General features: G+C 45.8%; 2 protein-coding genes across 6 annotated transcripts in view; one reads left to right on the top strand and one right to left on the bottom strand.

Moving 5' to 3' along the window:
* The first annotated feature begins 370 nt into the window (after positions 1–370).
* GINS2 (GINS complex subunit 2) lies at positions 371–8,847 on the top strand. Its single transcript, XM_019634984.1, has 5 exons — positions 371–539; positions 985–1,099; positions 4,603–4,702; positions 7,467–7,593; positions 7,821–8,847. The coding sequence occupies exons 1-5, from the start codon at positions 450–452 to the stop codon at positions 7,944–7,946; spliced, it is 558 nt and encodes a 185-aa protein (XP_019490529.1). The 5' UTR covers positions 371–449; the 3' UTR covers positions 7,947–8,847.
* A 611-nt stretch (positions 8,848–9,458) lies between these two features.
* GSE1 (Gse1 coiled-coil protein) overlaps positions 9,459–15,916 on the bottom strand; it is a 439,129-nt gene continuing 432,671 nt past the window's right edge. For all 5 annotated transcript variants that reach the window (XM_019634952.1, XM_019634958.1, XM_019634966.1 and 2 more), the window contains 2 exons: positions 14,255–14,358; positions 9,459–13,480 (listed from right to left, as the gene is read on the bottom strand). In XM_019634952.1, coding sequence (XP_019490497.1) covers positions 13,346–13,480; positions 14,255–14,358 — 239 coding nt within the window. In that variant the 3' untranslated portion in view covers positions 9,459–13,345. The remainder of the gene's footprint in view (positions 13,481–14,254; positions 14,359–15,916) is intronic.

Here is a 15,916-nt window from a genome sequence, read left to right as displayed (position 1 = left end):
GCTAATACTGTGACCGAATTAAATGCATTTACTCCCGGCCCAGGAGTAAGGGGTACAGACTCGGTGCTGGCGGGTAGGCACCCAGGGCAGGTGAAGGGACAAAGAAACGTGGTGCCAGGTGCTGGAGGGGAGGCGGCACCAGGTGCTTGGCCCACAGGAGAGGGCGGGGCCCCGTGCTGTCCGCGAAGGGGCGGGGCCGGGGCCTGACTGGAGGGGCGGGTCAGCTCTCACTCGCTCAAGCTTGCCAATCCGTGGGCTCGTAACAGCTACGTCCACCGCCTCCCGCCGCCGCGCGGAGAGCGCCGCGTTGCTATAGGTCGGCTGAGGGATCTTCCGGCCGGGGGGCGGGCTCTGCGTGGTGGCGGGAAAGCGGCAGACGCGGCACCTCCGCGGGGACGCTGAGGGGCCGGGAAGCGGCGGCGAGCCTTGGGCTGCCCACTTGCGCCGTCATGGACGCGGCCGAGGTGGAGTTTCTGGCCGAGAAGGAGTTAGTGACCATCATCCCGAACTTCAGTCTGGACAAGATCTACCTCATCGGGGTAAGGGTGCGCAGGCCGGGCATTTGCCTCAGGCCCCACGTCTAGGATGAGAAGCTGGGCGGCGGACTCGGCGTGCCCAGCCCGCGGGGACTGCGTGGAGGGGGCGGGGGCGAGGTTCCGAGCCGAGGGCCGTGTGTGTGTGTGTGGGGGCGGGGGCGGCGGCGGTAGCCCGCGCTTCCCGTGTTCTCGGGCGGCCCTGTCTACCCCCCACCCCCACCCGCCGCCAGCGCCGCGGGAAACCCGACTCAGGTGGGCTGCCAGGTGCGGCCAGCGCCACCGCGCGAGGGCAGACGTCGGGCCGCCCCCCGCGGCTCCGGGAACCCCCAGGGCTTGTGTGTGGACTGCGATGTGCACCCATTGCCCGTTCTCGTGTTTGACCGCGGCGAGGTCCGCTAATGCCTGTGGGTCGGCTTTGTCTTACGTGGGTTTGTTTGTCCTCTGACAGGGGGACCTGGGGCCCTTCAACCCCGGCCTACCTGTGGACGTGCCTCTGTGGCTGGCGATTAACCTGAAACAGAGACAGAAGTGCCGGCTGCTGCCCCCGGAGTGGATGGACGTGGGTAAGGACGTGCGCGGACGTTCATCTGGACGTTCATGGCTCCAGACGCCCCCCGCCCAGTCAGCTGACCACTGTTACCGATGTCCTGTTCGTTTGGGGTGGGTCTTTCCGTTTTAGTTCAGATTTTGTTTTTAAGCTGTTTCAACTTGTTTTAAAAGTATTGTGTGACCGCAAGCATTGGTTTCAATTAAAAAAATATATATATATCTATCTATCTCTAGACTAACGTGTTGAGGAGTAGTCACAGCCTACATTACAGAGACGGTATGAAAGTAATGCTTTATCCATAAACGGGACTAGGATTCAGCCACATAAAGGGATGCTGCCATGTGGATTGACCTTGAAAACCTTATGCTAAGTGGAAAAAAAAAATGGAAAAAGACAGAAAGACCACAGATGGTATCACTGCATTTATGTGAACTGCCCGGAATGGGCCAATCCGCAGAGACCAAGTACATTAGTGGTTGTCTAGGGATGGGGGTGATGGAGGGATTGTGGGGGTCCTTGATTGGGGTGGTGAAAAGGGTGTGCAACTCTGAGCCTAACTCACAACCATTGACTACTTGAAATGGGTGAATTGTATGGTCTGTGTACGCCTCAGTGAAGCTGTTAGAAAGAGCAAAACAGAAAACGCATCAGACATGCAGACAGACTTGACTCTGACTTTTATTCTTTGTAGCCTTTTCCCCGCCTCAGAGCTGTGAATGGCTCATGGTAGCAAAGAATCCTGATTTTATTGGGGCGGGGGTAGTGATGGGCCATGTAGGATTTGGAAAGCCCTGGTTTTGATGGCCTCCTCCCCCTCGGGAATCACCTGGGGATACCTGCCTCTTAGAAGCAAGGATACCTTCAGCCGGGCGCTCTCACACGCAGCTTAAGGAAGGCTTCTTGGGCGTTGCCTCCTTACTCCCTGTCCTAAAGGGGTGCGTGGCCCTGGTGGTCCTGAAACATCATGGGAAACAACAGATCCTTCTGCTCGGAAGGGGTTCTTGGTCCCACCGGGCCTGGCTCTATGAGGGCTGCGTCCCCTCATTTAAGATCAACTTCTGGCCGTTTTGGCCCATCCAAACCCCAGGTGATACGGGGCAAGAGCCTGCCCCACTCAGGCAGGCCAGAGGCGGAGAGGTGTGGAGAGTTAGCCTCAGCTTCTTCACAGGCCTGGGCCACACTGTGGTGCGAAGTCGTGAAACATCACTGGTGAGTCGGCAGACCCTGCCTCGGAGTCGGCCACCGTACATCGGTTCTACCTTTTCTTGGGCTTCATACCAATACGTCATGTACATTTTAGTCTCTGACTTGATTCCACGTAATGTTTTTGAGAGTCACCCCTGTTGTTGCATGGGTCGTTAACCTTCTTTTATTGCCGAGCAGTGTTCCATTGTGTGAGTATCCCACAATTTGTTCACCTCTTCTTCTGTTGGTGGATATTTGGGTTATTTTTCCCACTTTTAGCTATTGGGAATAAGGCTATGAGCATTCTTGTTCAAGTATTTTTGTGGACATATGTTTTTATTTCTCTTGGGTGAATAAATACCTAGAGTGGTGGAATTGCAGGGTCCTGGGGCAGACTGTGCTTAACTTGGTGAGAAACTGCCAACCAGTCCTCCAGAGTGGTTGAGCCATTATTATAACCCCACCAGAAATGCCTGAGAGTTCTCAGTGTTCCATATCTTAGCCAACATTGGGTGTTGTTAGTCTTTGGACTTGTTGCAGGGTTTTAACAGAGGTGTTTCATACTCTGATTTCGATGTTAGAAAAGAAGTGTCAGTCTGCTGTGCAGAGCAGATGTGTGTGGGGAGAGGGCAGCAGAAAATTCCCCAGGCAAGAATTGGCTGACTCGGCCAGCTGATGGAGGTGGGCAGTTGTGGTTGGAGTCGAGGCATATTTTGAAGGAAGAAGAATCGGTAGGATTTGCTGAAGAACTGGCCATGTGGTGTGAGAGAGAAGAGTTAAGGATGAAGTCCAGGGTGGCTGGCTTGAGCTCCAGAAGGAGACAGAGTTGCCTTTTCCTGAGAGGGAGATGACTACAGGAGCAGTTCGTGGGCTGGGGTGGGCACCAGGAGTGGAGGTTTGGACATGTTACCCTGGAGGTGCCAGTTAGAAGACACCCACATGGAAACAATGTGAGCAGTCGGGTATTTGAGTCAGAAATTCAGGGGAAGGGCTGATCTGGGGAAGGAGATGTAAATTGGGAAGTCTTCGTAAGTACATAGGTGGTATTTAAATGAGGCCAGATGAGATCACGTGGGATATGGGTTAAGTAGTGGAGATGGGTCAGGGAACTGAACTCTGTACCCCAGTGTTGAGAGGTCAGGAGGGCCAGGAGGAATCAGAGAGAACTCAGAGAGTGGTGTTGCAGAAGCTAAGTGATAAATACACTCCAAGGAGGAGGATTGACCCACGTTGGATATGGAGACTGAGATGGAGCCATTGGGTTTGGCCAAGCAGAGGTCGTGGGTGTTGGTGGAAAGATAGGATAGACACCCCATTGCAGTGGTTGAGGAGGAGAAGTAAATGCCAGTGTCAGACGACTCTTGAAGTTGTATTGTAAAGGGCTTGAGAAATGGATTGGTAGCTGGAGAAAGATTTGGTGTCAGGGGAGGGTTTTCTTTTTAAGATGGGAGATTTTGCAGCGTGTTTGATGGAATGGTCAAATAGTGAGGGAAACAATGATCACTCAAGAGTGAAAGATAGTTGCTGGAGTGGTGTTCTGTGCAGGTGAGAGGAGGGTCCAGTGCATACCCAGAAGGCTGGCCCTCGTGTATGGACAGACGCAGGGAGGTTAGAAAGATGTGGCGGGAGCAAGCGGGGCAGCGAGATAAGGAAACAAGGCATGAAGATGGTGGGCATGATAAAAAATGAGAGCATATCCTGCCATAGCATTGCAGGATAGTACCAAGGGCCCCTGGAGACGGGTGGTCTGTCCTGTAAAGTGAGACCACACAGCATAGTTGTATCTACATGTGTGTCCCTTAGCCACACTGGACAGTCCAGATCCAGGACTGGAAGTTTCTCAGGCTAGGAAGTCAGGTAGAGGGGTAAGTCAGTTGTGGCCTGTAGAGAAGAGTTCTACTGCTGGGTGGGATTGGACTTGGCTGTTTGATTCCAGATGCTGGGCTTTCAACCCCCAAGACTGGAGTGGTTGTATTTGTAAGCTAACTTGCTCTTCTGAACAAGGCTTATTATAATTTCTCCAGTCACTGTTTATTTTCATCACTTCTTACATCAAAGATAGAATACTTTGCTTTTTCCCTAAGAACTTCTGACATATTCTTTTCAGTAATATATTCTGCCAGCCACAGCAGCAACAACAATAATTTACACCTTCTCTGAGAGAAGGCCCGGATCATCTCAATAGTGATACAAATGACATTCCAAAAAGTGTTTCTTTCATGTATTTGGTAGTTGATTGAATAGGAAATATAGGCACTTGGTACATTTGGAAGGTTTAAAACAATATCTTGGTTATGGTGATGGTAAAATATGTTCGCTTCTAAATTTCAGAAAAATTGGAGAAGATTAGGGATCATGAGCGGCAGGAAGAAACTTTTACCCCTATGCCTAGCCCTTATTACATGGAACTGACCAAACTCCTGTTAAATCAGTAAGTAATCTCACTTCTTAGAGCCCACACATAAGATTGAACCCATGATTCTCATCCCTTGCCCTTCCTTTCTTGTTCCGAGCTCATTACCGAGGTGAGTGGTATTCCTGGCCACCCGGTTCCTCAGATCAGTAACCTGGGAATCCTCTGTGTGCACATGCATACTTGCCTGGACTCTCTCCCCCTTTCTCGTTTTTCCTTTTCTCCTCCCCTCTCCCTCCCAGTAAATCCCTTGGTTCTTTTCATTCTACCTCCTAATTATGTTGACATTGGACCCCGAGATGAACCTCCATCATCATCTCTAGCAGTAGACTTTTTCATAACTGGAGATATGTTTTATTAGTAAAGCTTTACCCCTTTTTCTTCTTTGGGATGTGCGTTTGAGTTCTTGCATGTCTGTCACAGGAGAGGCCAGAGGACTCCCATTTGCCTCTGACCCTGAGCTATGAGAAAAGCCCACGAGTGGCAAAAATGTGCTGTAGTAAATCTCTTCCCTACATCCAGTTCTGGCTCTGCCTCGGCTTCTAACTCGTTCACCATGTTGCAGCCAGAGTGGTCCTTTAAAGCTAAAGCTGCCACGGGACTCCCCTACTCCTTGGAGCCTTTCCAGGGTTTAGTCTCAAGTTCTGACTGTGGTATTCAAAGCACTGCATAGTCTGGTTTCCTTCTCCCTTCTCTCACAGTTCTCTTATAGTTCTTCCCTCTGATTCTCTATGTTCCAGACTCACATTGGCCCTTTTCACTTTATACATACCAAGGTCCTCAGGGCTTTGCATATACTGTACCCTCTGCCAGTAAGCCCATCTGTTCCCTGCTCCCTTTTTTGGTTTAGCCTAACAGGTACTCCCTGTCCTACCTGCCCTCTTGGCATCTCTGTACAGTACCTCCATAGCATTTGTCAGTTGTAATTTTCTAATCACTTGTCTATGCTTTTCCCCTCCATCCCCAGTTCTAATGGGCAGGGACTGTGTCTTGTGTGTACTAACGGTTCCTGGTGCTTATGTTTGTTGAATGAATGAATGAGAGGAAGAAATCAGTGGAGGGGGCAGGCCTAGTGTGGACAATTTTGCTTAGAATGTAATTTGCAAAATGCCAAACTTATGACACCTTTTAATTGATGGATTCAAGAGCAGAACTAGAACAAAACTTGGGGAGCTCCCTGCTGCCTGCTGTAGAGCAGCAAGGGCCAGGGGCATACTGAGTGGCACTTCTGTGCAAATGAAAATTCAGGGTATATAATGCGGACTTGTCTTTTAGTTGATACGAAGTTGCAATTCACAACATACTAAGTGTTCCACTAGATAGTGGCAAGTCATGTAGGCTTGAGTTCCTGGTTTAGCTGGGGAGAGATGTGACCCCGTTACCCCGTAGTTACACTGCAGTGTGATAAATGCTACTCAGAGTATGTTGGGATGCAATGCTAATTCCTGGTGGTGCCAGAGAAGGGATCCCACACTGGAAGGATGAGGGAACATTTACTAGGGAGGAAGGAACAGAAGTGTGAAGGGGCGTGGTGTGTTTGGGAAGCAGAGCTGTTGGGGCATAGAGTGTGTGGGGGTGGGAATGCTGAGGCTTTTCTTCTGTCGGTGAAGGGCCCCTGGGTGTTCAGGAAGGGCTGTGCCACCGGTGGATGAGAAAGCCTTCTGTGGCAGTAGGAAGAGTGACTGGGAAGGGAGAATCTGGAAGCAGAGGTGATGGGCCTGCTCATCTTTAGTTTTTGAAGTTCAGTATATTATGTATGCAGTTCCTATTGAAATCCTTGTCTTGAAATCCTTTAGAATTCATTCGGCTAAGGAACCTAAGTGTACCTTTGTTCTGCAGTTCAGTTAACAAGGAACTGGGGTTCTTTCTTTAACCTGCTGTTCAGAGCAAAGGATCCAAATGTTTGGGCTTTATGTAAAAGCCACTATTTAAATTTTATGCCACCGATTCTCCATCTACTAATCACGAGCTAATTTTAGCATGTGGAGAGATCATTTCCAGCTTATCCTAGAATTCCTGATGATGAATGATGTTGGCTTCTGCTTTTATCATCTAGTTTGTCTTTTCCTTCAAAGGTTAGTTTACCAAAAAAAATCTTACACAGGAAGGCTGTCATCGCCCCTCGATGACTCTGGTTCAAACTTTTACCCAGAATTCACTGTTAATAGGTGTGCTCAGTGTATGCTAATATGCAGTATCTTCTGTGATTTTTGTAAACATATTTTTGTTTTCGCCATAGAATAGGATAATACCTACCCTTCAGGGCTTTTGTGAGGATAGAAATGCGGTGTAGTGCTGAGCACAGTGCCTGGTACGGAGCTGTCCGCTTCTTTCCCTGGAGGGTTGTAAGCCCTTGGATAACCAATAGGATATGAGCAATAGAAGTCGTGACCTCTGAGCCAGTCTTGAAACAAATTCATTCCAGATGGAAATTCTACAGCACAGGACACTCCAGTTATCCGAGACAGAGGATGTCCAATGTAGAGCTTATTCTCTGATACTTAATTAGGAAACAAGTCCTTTTGCCATCTGACATGGACAGGTAATAGCATAAATTCCTGTGTGGATCATGGCAAAATTCTCTTGGTACCAAACTGAACTGCTAGAAATCCTTACATTTTAAAACTGAAAACAAAGCAAAACAGATTTTGAGCCTAGAACAGCCTGTGTATTTTGCCTGAATCCAAGCAGCATTTTTTTAAAAAGCCACTTCTAGCTGGATATTGCTTTAGTTTACGAAGTGCTTCCTTATGCGATTTATTTCACCTTTTGCCTCCTCAAGTGCTTCAGACAACATCCCGAAAGCAGATGAGATCCGGACCCTGGTCAAGGATGTGTGGGACACTCGCATAGCCAAACTCCGGGTGTCCGCTGACAGCTTTGTGAGGCAGCAGGAGGCGCATGCCAAGGTAGGTGTGCTCCTGGCCTGGACCGCGGGCTGCATCCCGCGTCCCATTGGGGAAGGCTCAGTGCTGCCTACGGATTTCCTGTGTGGCACTCTGCCGGTTTAGGCTATCACAAGCAGGGATTACTAGCTGGGCTTTTTAAAATGATTGGTTTCTTAGTTTTGTTCAGATTTTACCTTTTCCTCAAAATTAGAAATGCAACCAACCCAGTGTTTTCTCTTGTGTTTTAGCTGGATAACTTGACCTTGATGGAGATCAATACCAGCGGGGCTTTCCTTACACAAGCGCTCAATCACATGTACAAACTCCGTACAAACCTTCAACCTTCCGAAAGTGCCGAGTCTCAGGAATTCTAGCGAAGGACCTCTGATCTGTGAAGGCCTGGCCTGCCGGCAGGGGGCTTGCCAGGCAGTGTGTGAGCGCTCAGGACACGACAGAGGTCCTCACAGTTCTGGAGTCCTAGAAGCATTTTTGAATGTAAGAAAAATGTGGAATGAAGCAAGAAATGGATTCATAATGTTGGAAAGCAGCAGGTTTGCGCTTAGTACTCGAGATATCCTTTAATTCCACATCTGTTTCAAGAAGCCAGCTGTTCTTTTATAGGGGAAAAGAAAAGCTTCGGCTTTTGGCAAACAAATTCTTCCTGGCAGAGCCTCAGGTCTTCTGCACGGAACTGTTATGTGGGTGAGTATTCAGTGACGTTAAAAAATAGAGATACAGTAAGAGTGGTGGTGTGGCCTAGGGCTTTTTTTTTTTTCTTGAGTCTGATCTCTTGGACTAAACTTAGAATCTACAGAGGTTGCTCACCGAGGATGGCAGGTGTGTGGCTAGTGATATTGACTGGTGTTGATCATGTAAAAGCCCTGATACACAATAAAAGATGCAATCAACCCAATCTGTTGGGGTTTTTTCCTGCTACTAAGCAGAAGGAACAAGCAACATGACTAAAATGATCTGATAAGACCAAACTGAGGTGTGTAGCAGGCAATTGTAAACTTCAAACACTGCGTATCTCTTGTTCTCTTGACTACTGGTTGAGGTTTAAAGGGTTGCTTATCAAGGGGAAAGTCAGGTGAAAAACACCTGATTCCGTGTTATCGAGTACGTGAGTGAACTGAAGACATGAAGCTAGGAAGGAAAGCTGGACCTATTTTGGGGCAAGACTTTGTTCTAGGTAGCAGTGGCTCAAATAAGGGTAAATTCTTTAATAAGAGAAAAAAAATTCAATTGGAGCATTTTGGAATCATTCAATTCCTTGCAGAAATTACATTACCTTGAGAGGGGTAAAGATTGTCTAGTCATACAGTGAATGGAAGGTTCTATAACCATCTGGTTTTTGACTGTAGCATCGTTGGTTGAAAGCAGTAGATGCTATCTCGAGGGCTTACGGAAGAGTACACATACACGATCAACTGGGCCTGGGGAATATCTGCTGCTATTTGCCCTTCAGTGTTTAAAGTGCAAACTTCTAGTTACTTAAGCACTGTTTCTCCATTCACATTGCTACCAGTCTGGGTGTCCCTCCGGTGGCTACCTGAACACTGAAGGGCCAGACATGGAGGGATTAGGACACAGGGATAAAGAGCTGGTCTCAATCATTTAAAGTGACTGTTTAGAGGGTTGCTTTCAGATGACAGGATGTGCCTTGTCATCTCACTCTTCTAGAGGAAACCCACATGTTACTGTAGAGGGTTAGGCGTCCTGTGTAGCTCAGATTTTTCCCCTTCTTACCTTTCTCTTAAAATCTGACTGAGGTACAGTTGAATCGGTCTTTGTCTTTTACCTGTAAATCTATATAGCTGTTGAGTTTTTTTTTTTTTCTTAAATGGCCTTGTTTTATTATAACATAAAAAAGATTTTCCTCTTAACATGATTTAGGAAGATTTTATTTTTTTGGATGTTGTCAGAAATTACAGCAATATATTCATAAATACCTAATTACTACATTCAACAAATAATATTACAATACAATTAATTCAAACAAGTACACTTAGAACAGGTTTAATTTCACAGCATCTAAACTGCCCCCAGAGTGACCGAGGCACCGTTCCTCCTTCCTCCCAGGTACTGGTTTACTGTTCTAGTAATTAAGCACAGGGTACATACAAAGTAACACAACCAATTCGCATGGTCTTCCTCAGGTCAAGGCAGAGTTAAGGAGTTTAAGTTAAGCGCTGGATCAAAAAGTTGGGGACAGGCTACTGCAAGTAGTAAGAAAGTCAATAGCTTGGTTACTTAAAGAGCATAGGGATTGTTGCTAAGTGGCTAATATACACTTATTGAAGAGTAACAGAATCGGCCTATGCTGACCATCTCCATCTTGTGGTGAATCCTTGGAATTTCCTCCACATGGCTCAGAGCGAAAGGGAATATCTGATTTAAGTTTTGAGATTTGGCAGCATTGTGAGCTACTTGAGGAACTGACCATTCCATGCACAAAGTTAAGATGTTCTGTGATAGAAAATTCTTTGCTGCTTAAAGTGTGGGCTCCTTTGAATATTCTTTGAATTTCCTTAAGGGTATAATCTATTAAGAGTGTTAATGCCAATTAAGTGTTTTATTTCCTTTAGGATTTAAACTAAACTGTTGAAAATTCTGTCTTGGCCACTTATCTGAGACAATGGAGTAAAATCATGCTATTTTTTTCATGTCAGTTTGGTTTTGATTATATGAAACAGAAAAACAGCTCCTTTTCAAACGATCAGGTTATGTCGTACCAAATTTTGGGGAAAGCTCTGGTTTGTTTCTACAGATCTGGTTCAGTGTGGAACCACATTATTCAGCTTTGGAAGGTATCCCTCACAAGTTTAGTAAAATCCTTTTCAGAGGGACAGATGGCAGCTGTCTCCTCCAGGTGCTGTAGGAAGCACAGGAGGTCCTGAAGGACTGAGGTCTTCACAAAATACTGACACAAAAGGTTGCAAAATCAGCTCTAGAGCAAATTTGGTATACTTTTAAACTCAATGTGCAATAGCTGAATAAAAAGCTTCAGAGTGCCTATTTTGTGAAGCCCAAACTGAAAAGAAACTTAGATGCTACCATGTTCTTTTAGAATCATCTGAAAGTGTTTTCAGATTATAGAATTATTGGATGGAAAACCCATTATTGGGTACTATGTCTTACCAGTGCACTTTTGTTTTCAAAAGACACTTTACCTTTTTCTTAGTTTATTCATGCTGTTTTCCTGGTTTATATTTTCTGATTGTCATATTACTTCTTGAGCCCAAGAATATGCAGAGATCTCCAAAGATGGGTGCGAGTGTGGTGCGGCAGAGTAACAGAAGCTCAAAGGCGAGGAGAAGGTGGTGTTTTCAAGTAGAAGGGGGAAAAGCAGTTATTACTAGCTCACTGACACAGCTTCCATCCCTGGGCAGAGACCTCCCCTGGGATGGCGCTTTCCCTTATCCCACAGGCCACGACCTCCTCTCCTAACAACACAAACCCAACCAAGGGAGCTCCCCCCTCGGCTGGTGAAGGGATGGGCTGTGCTTTTCCTTCCCACCAAGTTCTCAGATCCACATTTTTTTCCTTTAGCCAAGGCCGTTAACAAGGCTGATCTGTACAAGTATCCAGACATTATCTGGAGGAGGAGGACTGGGAGCGAAGTGCTAAGATGTAACTCTTAAGCTTTCAGACCAGAAACAGCAAGCAGATTTTAAATAGAGAAATTCAGTGATATTCTGCCCTGATTGTTGGCAATAGAGCTCCCTCTAAACATCTGTCCCCACCTGTGGAACATGTTGTGCTGTCAATGTCTTTGCAGGGGAGGAGGCCCACAGAACAGCCCTCAGTTCTCGTCAAGTCGGTTCTGTGGAGAGGAAGGTGCTTGTTGACTGCTGATAATACTGGCGGCACTTTTTGTCTGAGTTTGCTAATAACTGGAAGATTCTTGGCAGACATACAAAGCAAACTGTGTGGGAACAGATAAAGCGACACAATGCCATCTGCCAGCAAGCTGTTCTGCACAGCTAAGGTCTGGGGCTGAGGGTGCGGCCACTGATCGCAGCGAGTAGCCCTCATGAAGGTCAGCCAGCCCTTCCCCTGGGTGGAGGGGGGATGTGATGCTCAGGCCTCCTCCCTTTCCCCTCCTCCCTGGCAGACCAACCACTGGCTGCTTTGGCCTCTGGTTCAAGCCCATTCGGGCAAGAGATACTTTCTTGATCTAGATTAAACCCTGCCTGAATGAGCAGTAACTGGGACAAGAAGGAAAATTTCCCCCATTGCTTTGCATTGATCTGATGATCCCAGTTTCTAGCTGCTCCTGTGCTTGTCACAGTCAGTTCAAAAGGAGGAGAAGTCCAGCTCAGACATTGTTTATCCTACTCTTAGGCTTTTACAAAGCTTTGCATCTAAATAAAGCCTCTAAAGTTTCTACTTTGCACCTGTTCTCAGACTGCTGTAAGACACCTTAGAATTCTATCACAGAAACCGCTCACTTCCTGAAAGGTTCTTTTACAAAAGCCCCACGTCTGTACGTGCAAGCATAGGTGCACACAGTATCTGTCGGGTTCACCACAGACTAGCCCCTCCTCACCTAATAGCAACTGGGTGTATCTGCTATTTGCTGTCCAGAGCTGAGGGGAGGGGGTAGAGGAGGAGGTAAGAAGTAACGCATGGCTTTCTACATCATTTTCTGGTGCAACTCAAAAATGAAGTGATCGCATAGGCGCCAGTGGTAAGCTCTTTTACTTTTCTTCTTAATTTTTAAAAACACTTCAATATTTTAATGTCCTGACCAGCAGCAGTACAAACACTAAAAGCAAGTTTTTTTTTGCCCAGAAAAAACAAAAAAACAAACAAAACCCCCAAACAGGAAAACAAACAAACAAAAATCCCCCCAAACCACATATTAAAAATGGCAGGCTTTTTATAACAATAATTAAAGTAATAAAAACATACAAAACTTTTTTTTTTAATATATATACACAGTACAAGGCTGAAGCACCTTTGACTTTTCTCTCAAAATTTGTATGAAAACACCCCCCACTGCAGCAACAATTTGGTGGGTGTGAATATATGTATACATAGCTCTGTACATTTCCCCCACGAAGTAATAAAAAGGTACCTTCAGTTTGTCGATTCACTTTAGGTATGAGCTTTTCCAGGGAAAAGCTTTTGGGTGAGGCTTCAGTACTGTTGCTTTGTGTGCTCCTAGGACCTGTTGCTTTGAAGAAAATTTTGCAGAAAAGTAACTGAAACAAATAAGCCCTTTACTTAAAATGCACCCCGTTTTCATTCAGCTGAAACTGGTCTCAGTCCTGGGGAGGAATGAGACAGACCCCAAGCTCCAGCAAAAGCAAACTTGGGTCTTGAGGCAGAGTAATATGGCAACACAAGAAATAGAACACAAGCGGTTTGATCCAATCTTATGCACCCAGGGGCTACAAATGATAAAGTTTTAGTGTTGGTAATGGAACTTCCCTTTTCAGATTAAAAATAGTGACGTGGGGGCAGAAAGAATAAAACTGCCTTTAAAAAGAAAAAAAAAAAACCAAAAAACTATGGGCATCGTCCTACATTGGGTTGCTCGCTGAATTACAAAGGTGATTCAACTGCGTTGAAGTCAAGGCGAGTTCGTTGAAGTCAAGGCGAGTTCGTTCTTTTTCTGGAGCCTGGAATCCTTTGCTTCATGCATGGCACATTCTTATTTTTTTTTTTAAGCTTCAAACCTCCCAGTGAAAAATATTAAATATTCAAGGTAATAAAATAGATAATATTTCTATACTATAGGTTCGGCCTAGTGCAAGGGAAACCGTCACCTAGGATATCCCTTAAAGTAACCCCTAGGCCAATGCATTGCAGGCAACGCAAGGCACTTCCGTAAGTGATCCAGTTCCGCCTGGAGTCGCTCCCGTTCTGAGACAATCTTCTGCTTCTGGCTCCTCAACTCCTGGGGAGGGAGAAACTCACGTTAAATACACTTGTTTCGCACTGTAAGGAAACTGACACAGAAATGTGCTGTAGGCCACGTGGAAAAGCAAACCTTCAGTGCTCTGAAAACCTCGACTTCCCAGCCCAGTCTGACAGTGGCCTTTGGGGACAGTCTGTTACTGGTTCTTCCAGGTACTTCCAAAATCTTGGGTTCTCACAATACCTACTCTGAGAACCAGTATTCACTGTTGTCTTAACTTTAACCCTGAGATTTAAAAAATTAAGTCCTGATATTATAAAACTTTGGCTGCTTCAGGAGTGGCCAAGCTGTGCACACCTGATCTGAGAGAAGCCCCCTGTCCCGCACTGGGAAGAAGCCTGCAGGGTTTGTCCCAGGGGGCGAGACTTGTGGAGCAAGGCTGCAGGGGGCAAGGAGGTGGTGAGCTCTGCCTCAGTAGCTTTCCTCTAGTAAAATTCTCTTCCTCAGCAAATTACAGCTGGGGTGGGGTGGGTTTGTGTGTGTGTGGCATCTTCGTTCTTCCAGGATCAATAGTCTACAAAACTAACGATATTTCCCCCTCCTTAGCCTAGGGTAATTGACTCCTGAATTTCACCCTACGACTATAAGTTTTAAACTCTTAAGAGCAGGATTTCCCCTCAAAACTTGTCTGTATGGGTGCTCTTGAACCCAAATTTGAAAGATTAAACCAAAAAAGCACGGTGTGTTTTTTAAGAAAAAAACCCCAGAAGCCAGTTTTCCGTCCTTTTCCTGTGCTGGCAGCCCAAGACTCACCGCCATGCTGTGGGAGAGCTGCTCTGCCGTGAGACTGAGGCTGTAGTGCTGGGCCTCCAGCCGTCTGCACTGCGTCTGCAACACCTGCCGCTCCAGATTTTGCTCTGAAAAGATAAGCGACGTTGATACACTCTCGTGTACAGGGGCTACAGGCCCTGGCGAGGGTGTCCCCTCTCTAGTGCAGCGCAGTCTTTGCCTTTGGACCACAGGGCTCCCAGCTCTGAACTGTGCTGGCAAATATGTCAGTGTTACTAAATTAAATCCAGCCCAGCGAAATAAAGACAAAGGATCGAGCACTGAAAGGCAATTGAAGGGACAGAGATTAGGAAGTAATTAAGGTCAACTTATGGCCTTAAAATGCATTTTTAAAAAAGATTAAAAAGAAAAGGGTTAGGCTTGAAAGCGTTTAAGCTGCTAGAAAAAGGCCAGAATAAACTTAGAAATTGGAAATATAGTTTTAATTAGTAAAAACCGCTGCCTTTCCAAAACATTCCAGGTCTGGTTTTCACAGGAGAGTGACTTCAAACTTAGGTGGATAAATCCCTGCTTTACAGGAAGCATTTCAGAGACTAAAAACCAGGGAAGGCTACCTAACTGATTTTATAGAAGCTAGCACAATCATGACAGCAAAATAAAGTACAATAAAATTAATGCCTAACACCACTTAAGAACATAGATTTAAAATCTTAAAAGTACTAACAAGTCAAATTCAGCAAGGGGGAAGCAACATCAAAAAACATAAAAGGTGAAAAAAATAGGGTCGTCATCTCGATGCATATATAGAATACATTAGTTAATCTTCGACAATCATATACCACAAGCTCAGCAGCAAATGGGATGCTTTAATGGACTGCTTCTAAAGTTTCACAACACAGGAGCCCCGTTAATGCCTCTGTTCAACAGTCTAGAGGTCCTAGGCAATGCAGTATAAGAAAAAGTATAAACATTCAAAAGGAAAGAACTTTCAATTTGCGGAAGATCTGATCACCTGCGATTACCTAACGAATAAGGGATAACAAAAACTAAAAATCCATGGTAACAACAAAGCAACATCTAAAACAATCTAATAAAAGTAAACTGCTCATGGAGAAAATCAGCAAAAGCTATTTAATACGATTTGTTACCATATTCATAAATGGAATAATCACTATCAAAGAGATCAATTCTTCCCAGATCTGTAAATTCAATGCAACCGAAAATTCGAACAGGAATTTTTTGGGTGGTGGAACAAACAAGGTGATCCTAAAATTCACCGGGGAAAGCCAACGGCCAAGATCAGCTGAGATGTCAGAGAAGAACAAGTCAGAGTGAGTTTGCTCCAGACAACAAAGAGCTACAAAGATACGGCGTGACACTGGGACAGGCCAGAAAACCGCCGGTTGGAGCAGAACAGAGCACCACACACACCTGGGCAGGGTGCAGATGCTGCGTGACCGCCATGCCCAATGGGGGAGAGGGCACCCAATAAACCACCGGGATAGTTGGCTGTCCGGGTGGGAAAGATGAAGTTAGATTTCTACCTTAGTTCGTACACAGAAATGAAGACTTAGAAGGAAATGCAGAGGGAAAATTGGACTGACACATGCAAAAAAATGAAACTGGACCACCTTCTTACGCCACTTACAAGAACAAATTCAAAATGGATTAAAGACTTAAATATAA

The sequence above is a fragment of the Hipposideros armiger genome, unplaced genomic scaffold, assembly GCF_001890085.2.
Source record: "Hipposideros armiger isolate ML-2016 unplaced genomic scaffold, ASM189008v1 scaffold_19, whole genome shotgun sequence".
Lineage (NCBI taxonomy): Eukaryota > Metazoa > Chordata > Mammalia > Chiroptera > Hipposideridae > Hipposideros > Hipposideros armiger.
This window is presented reverse-complemented; position numbering and strand designations above follow the sequence as displayed.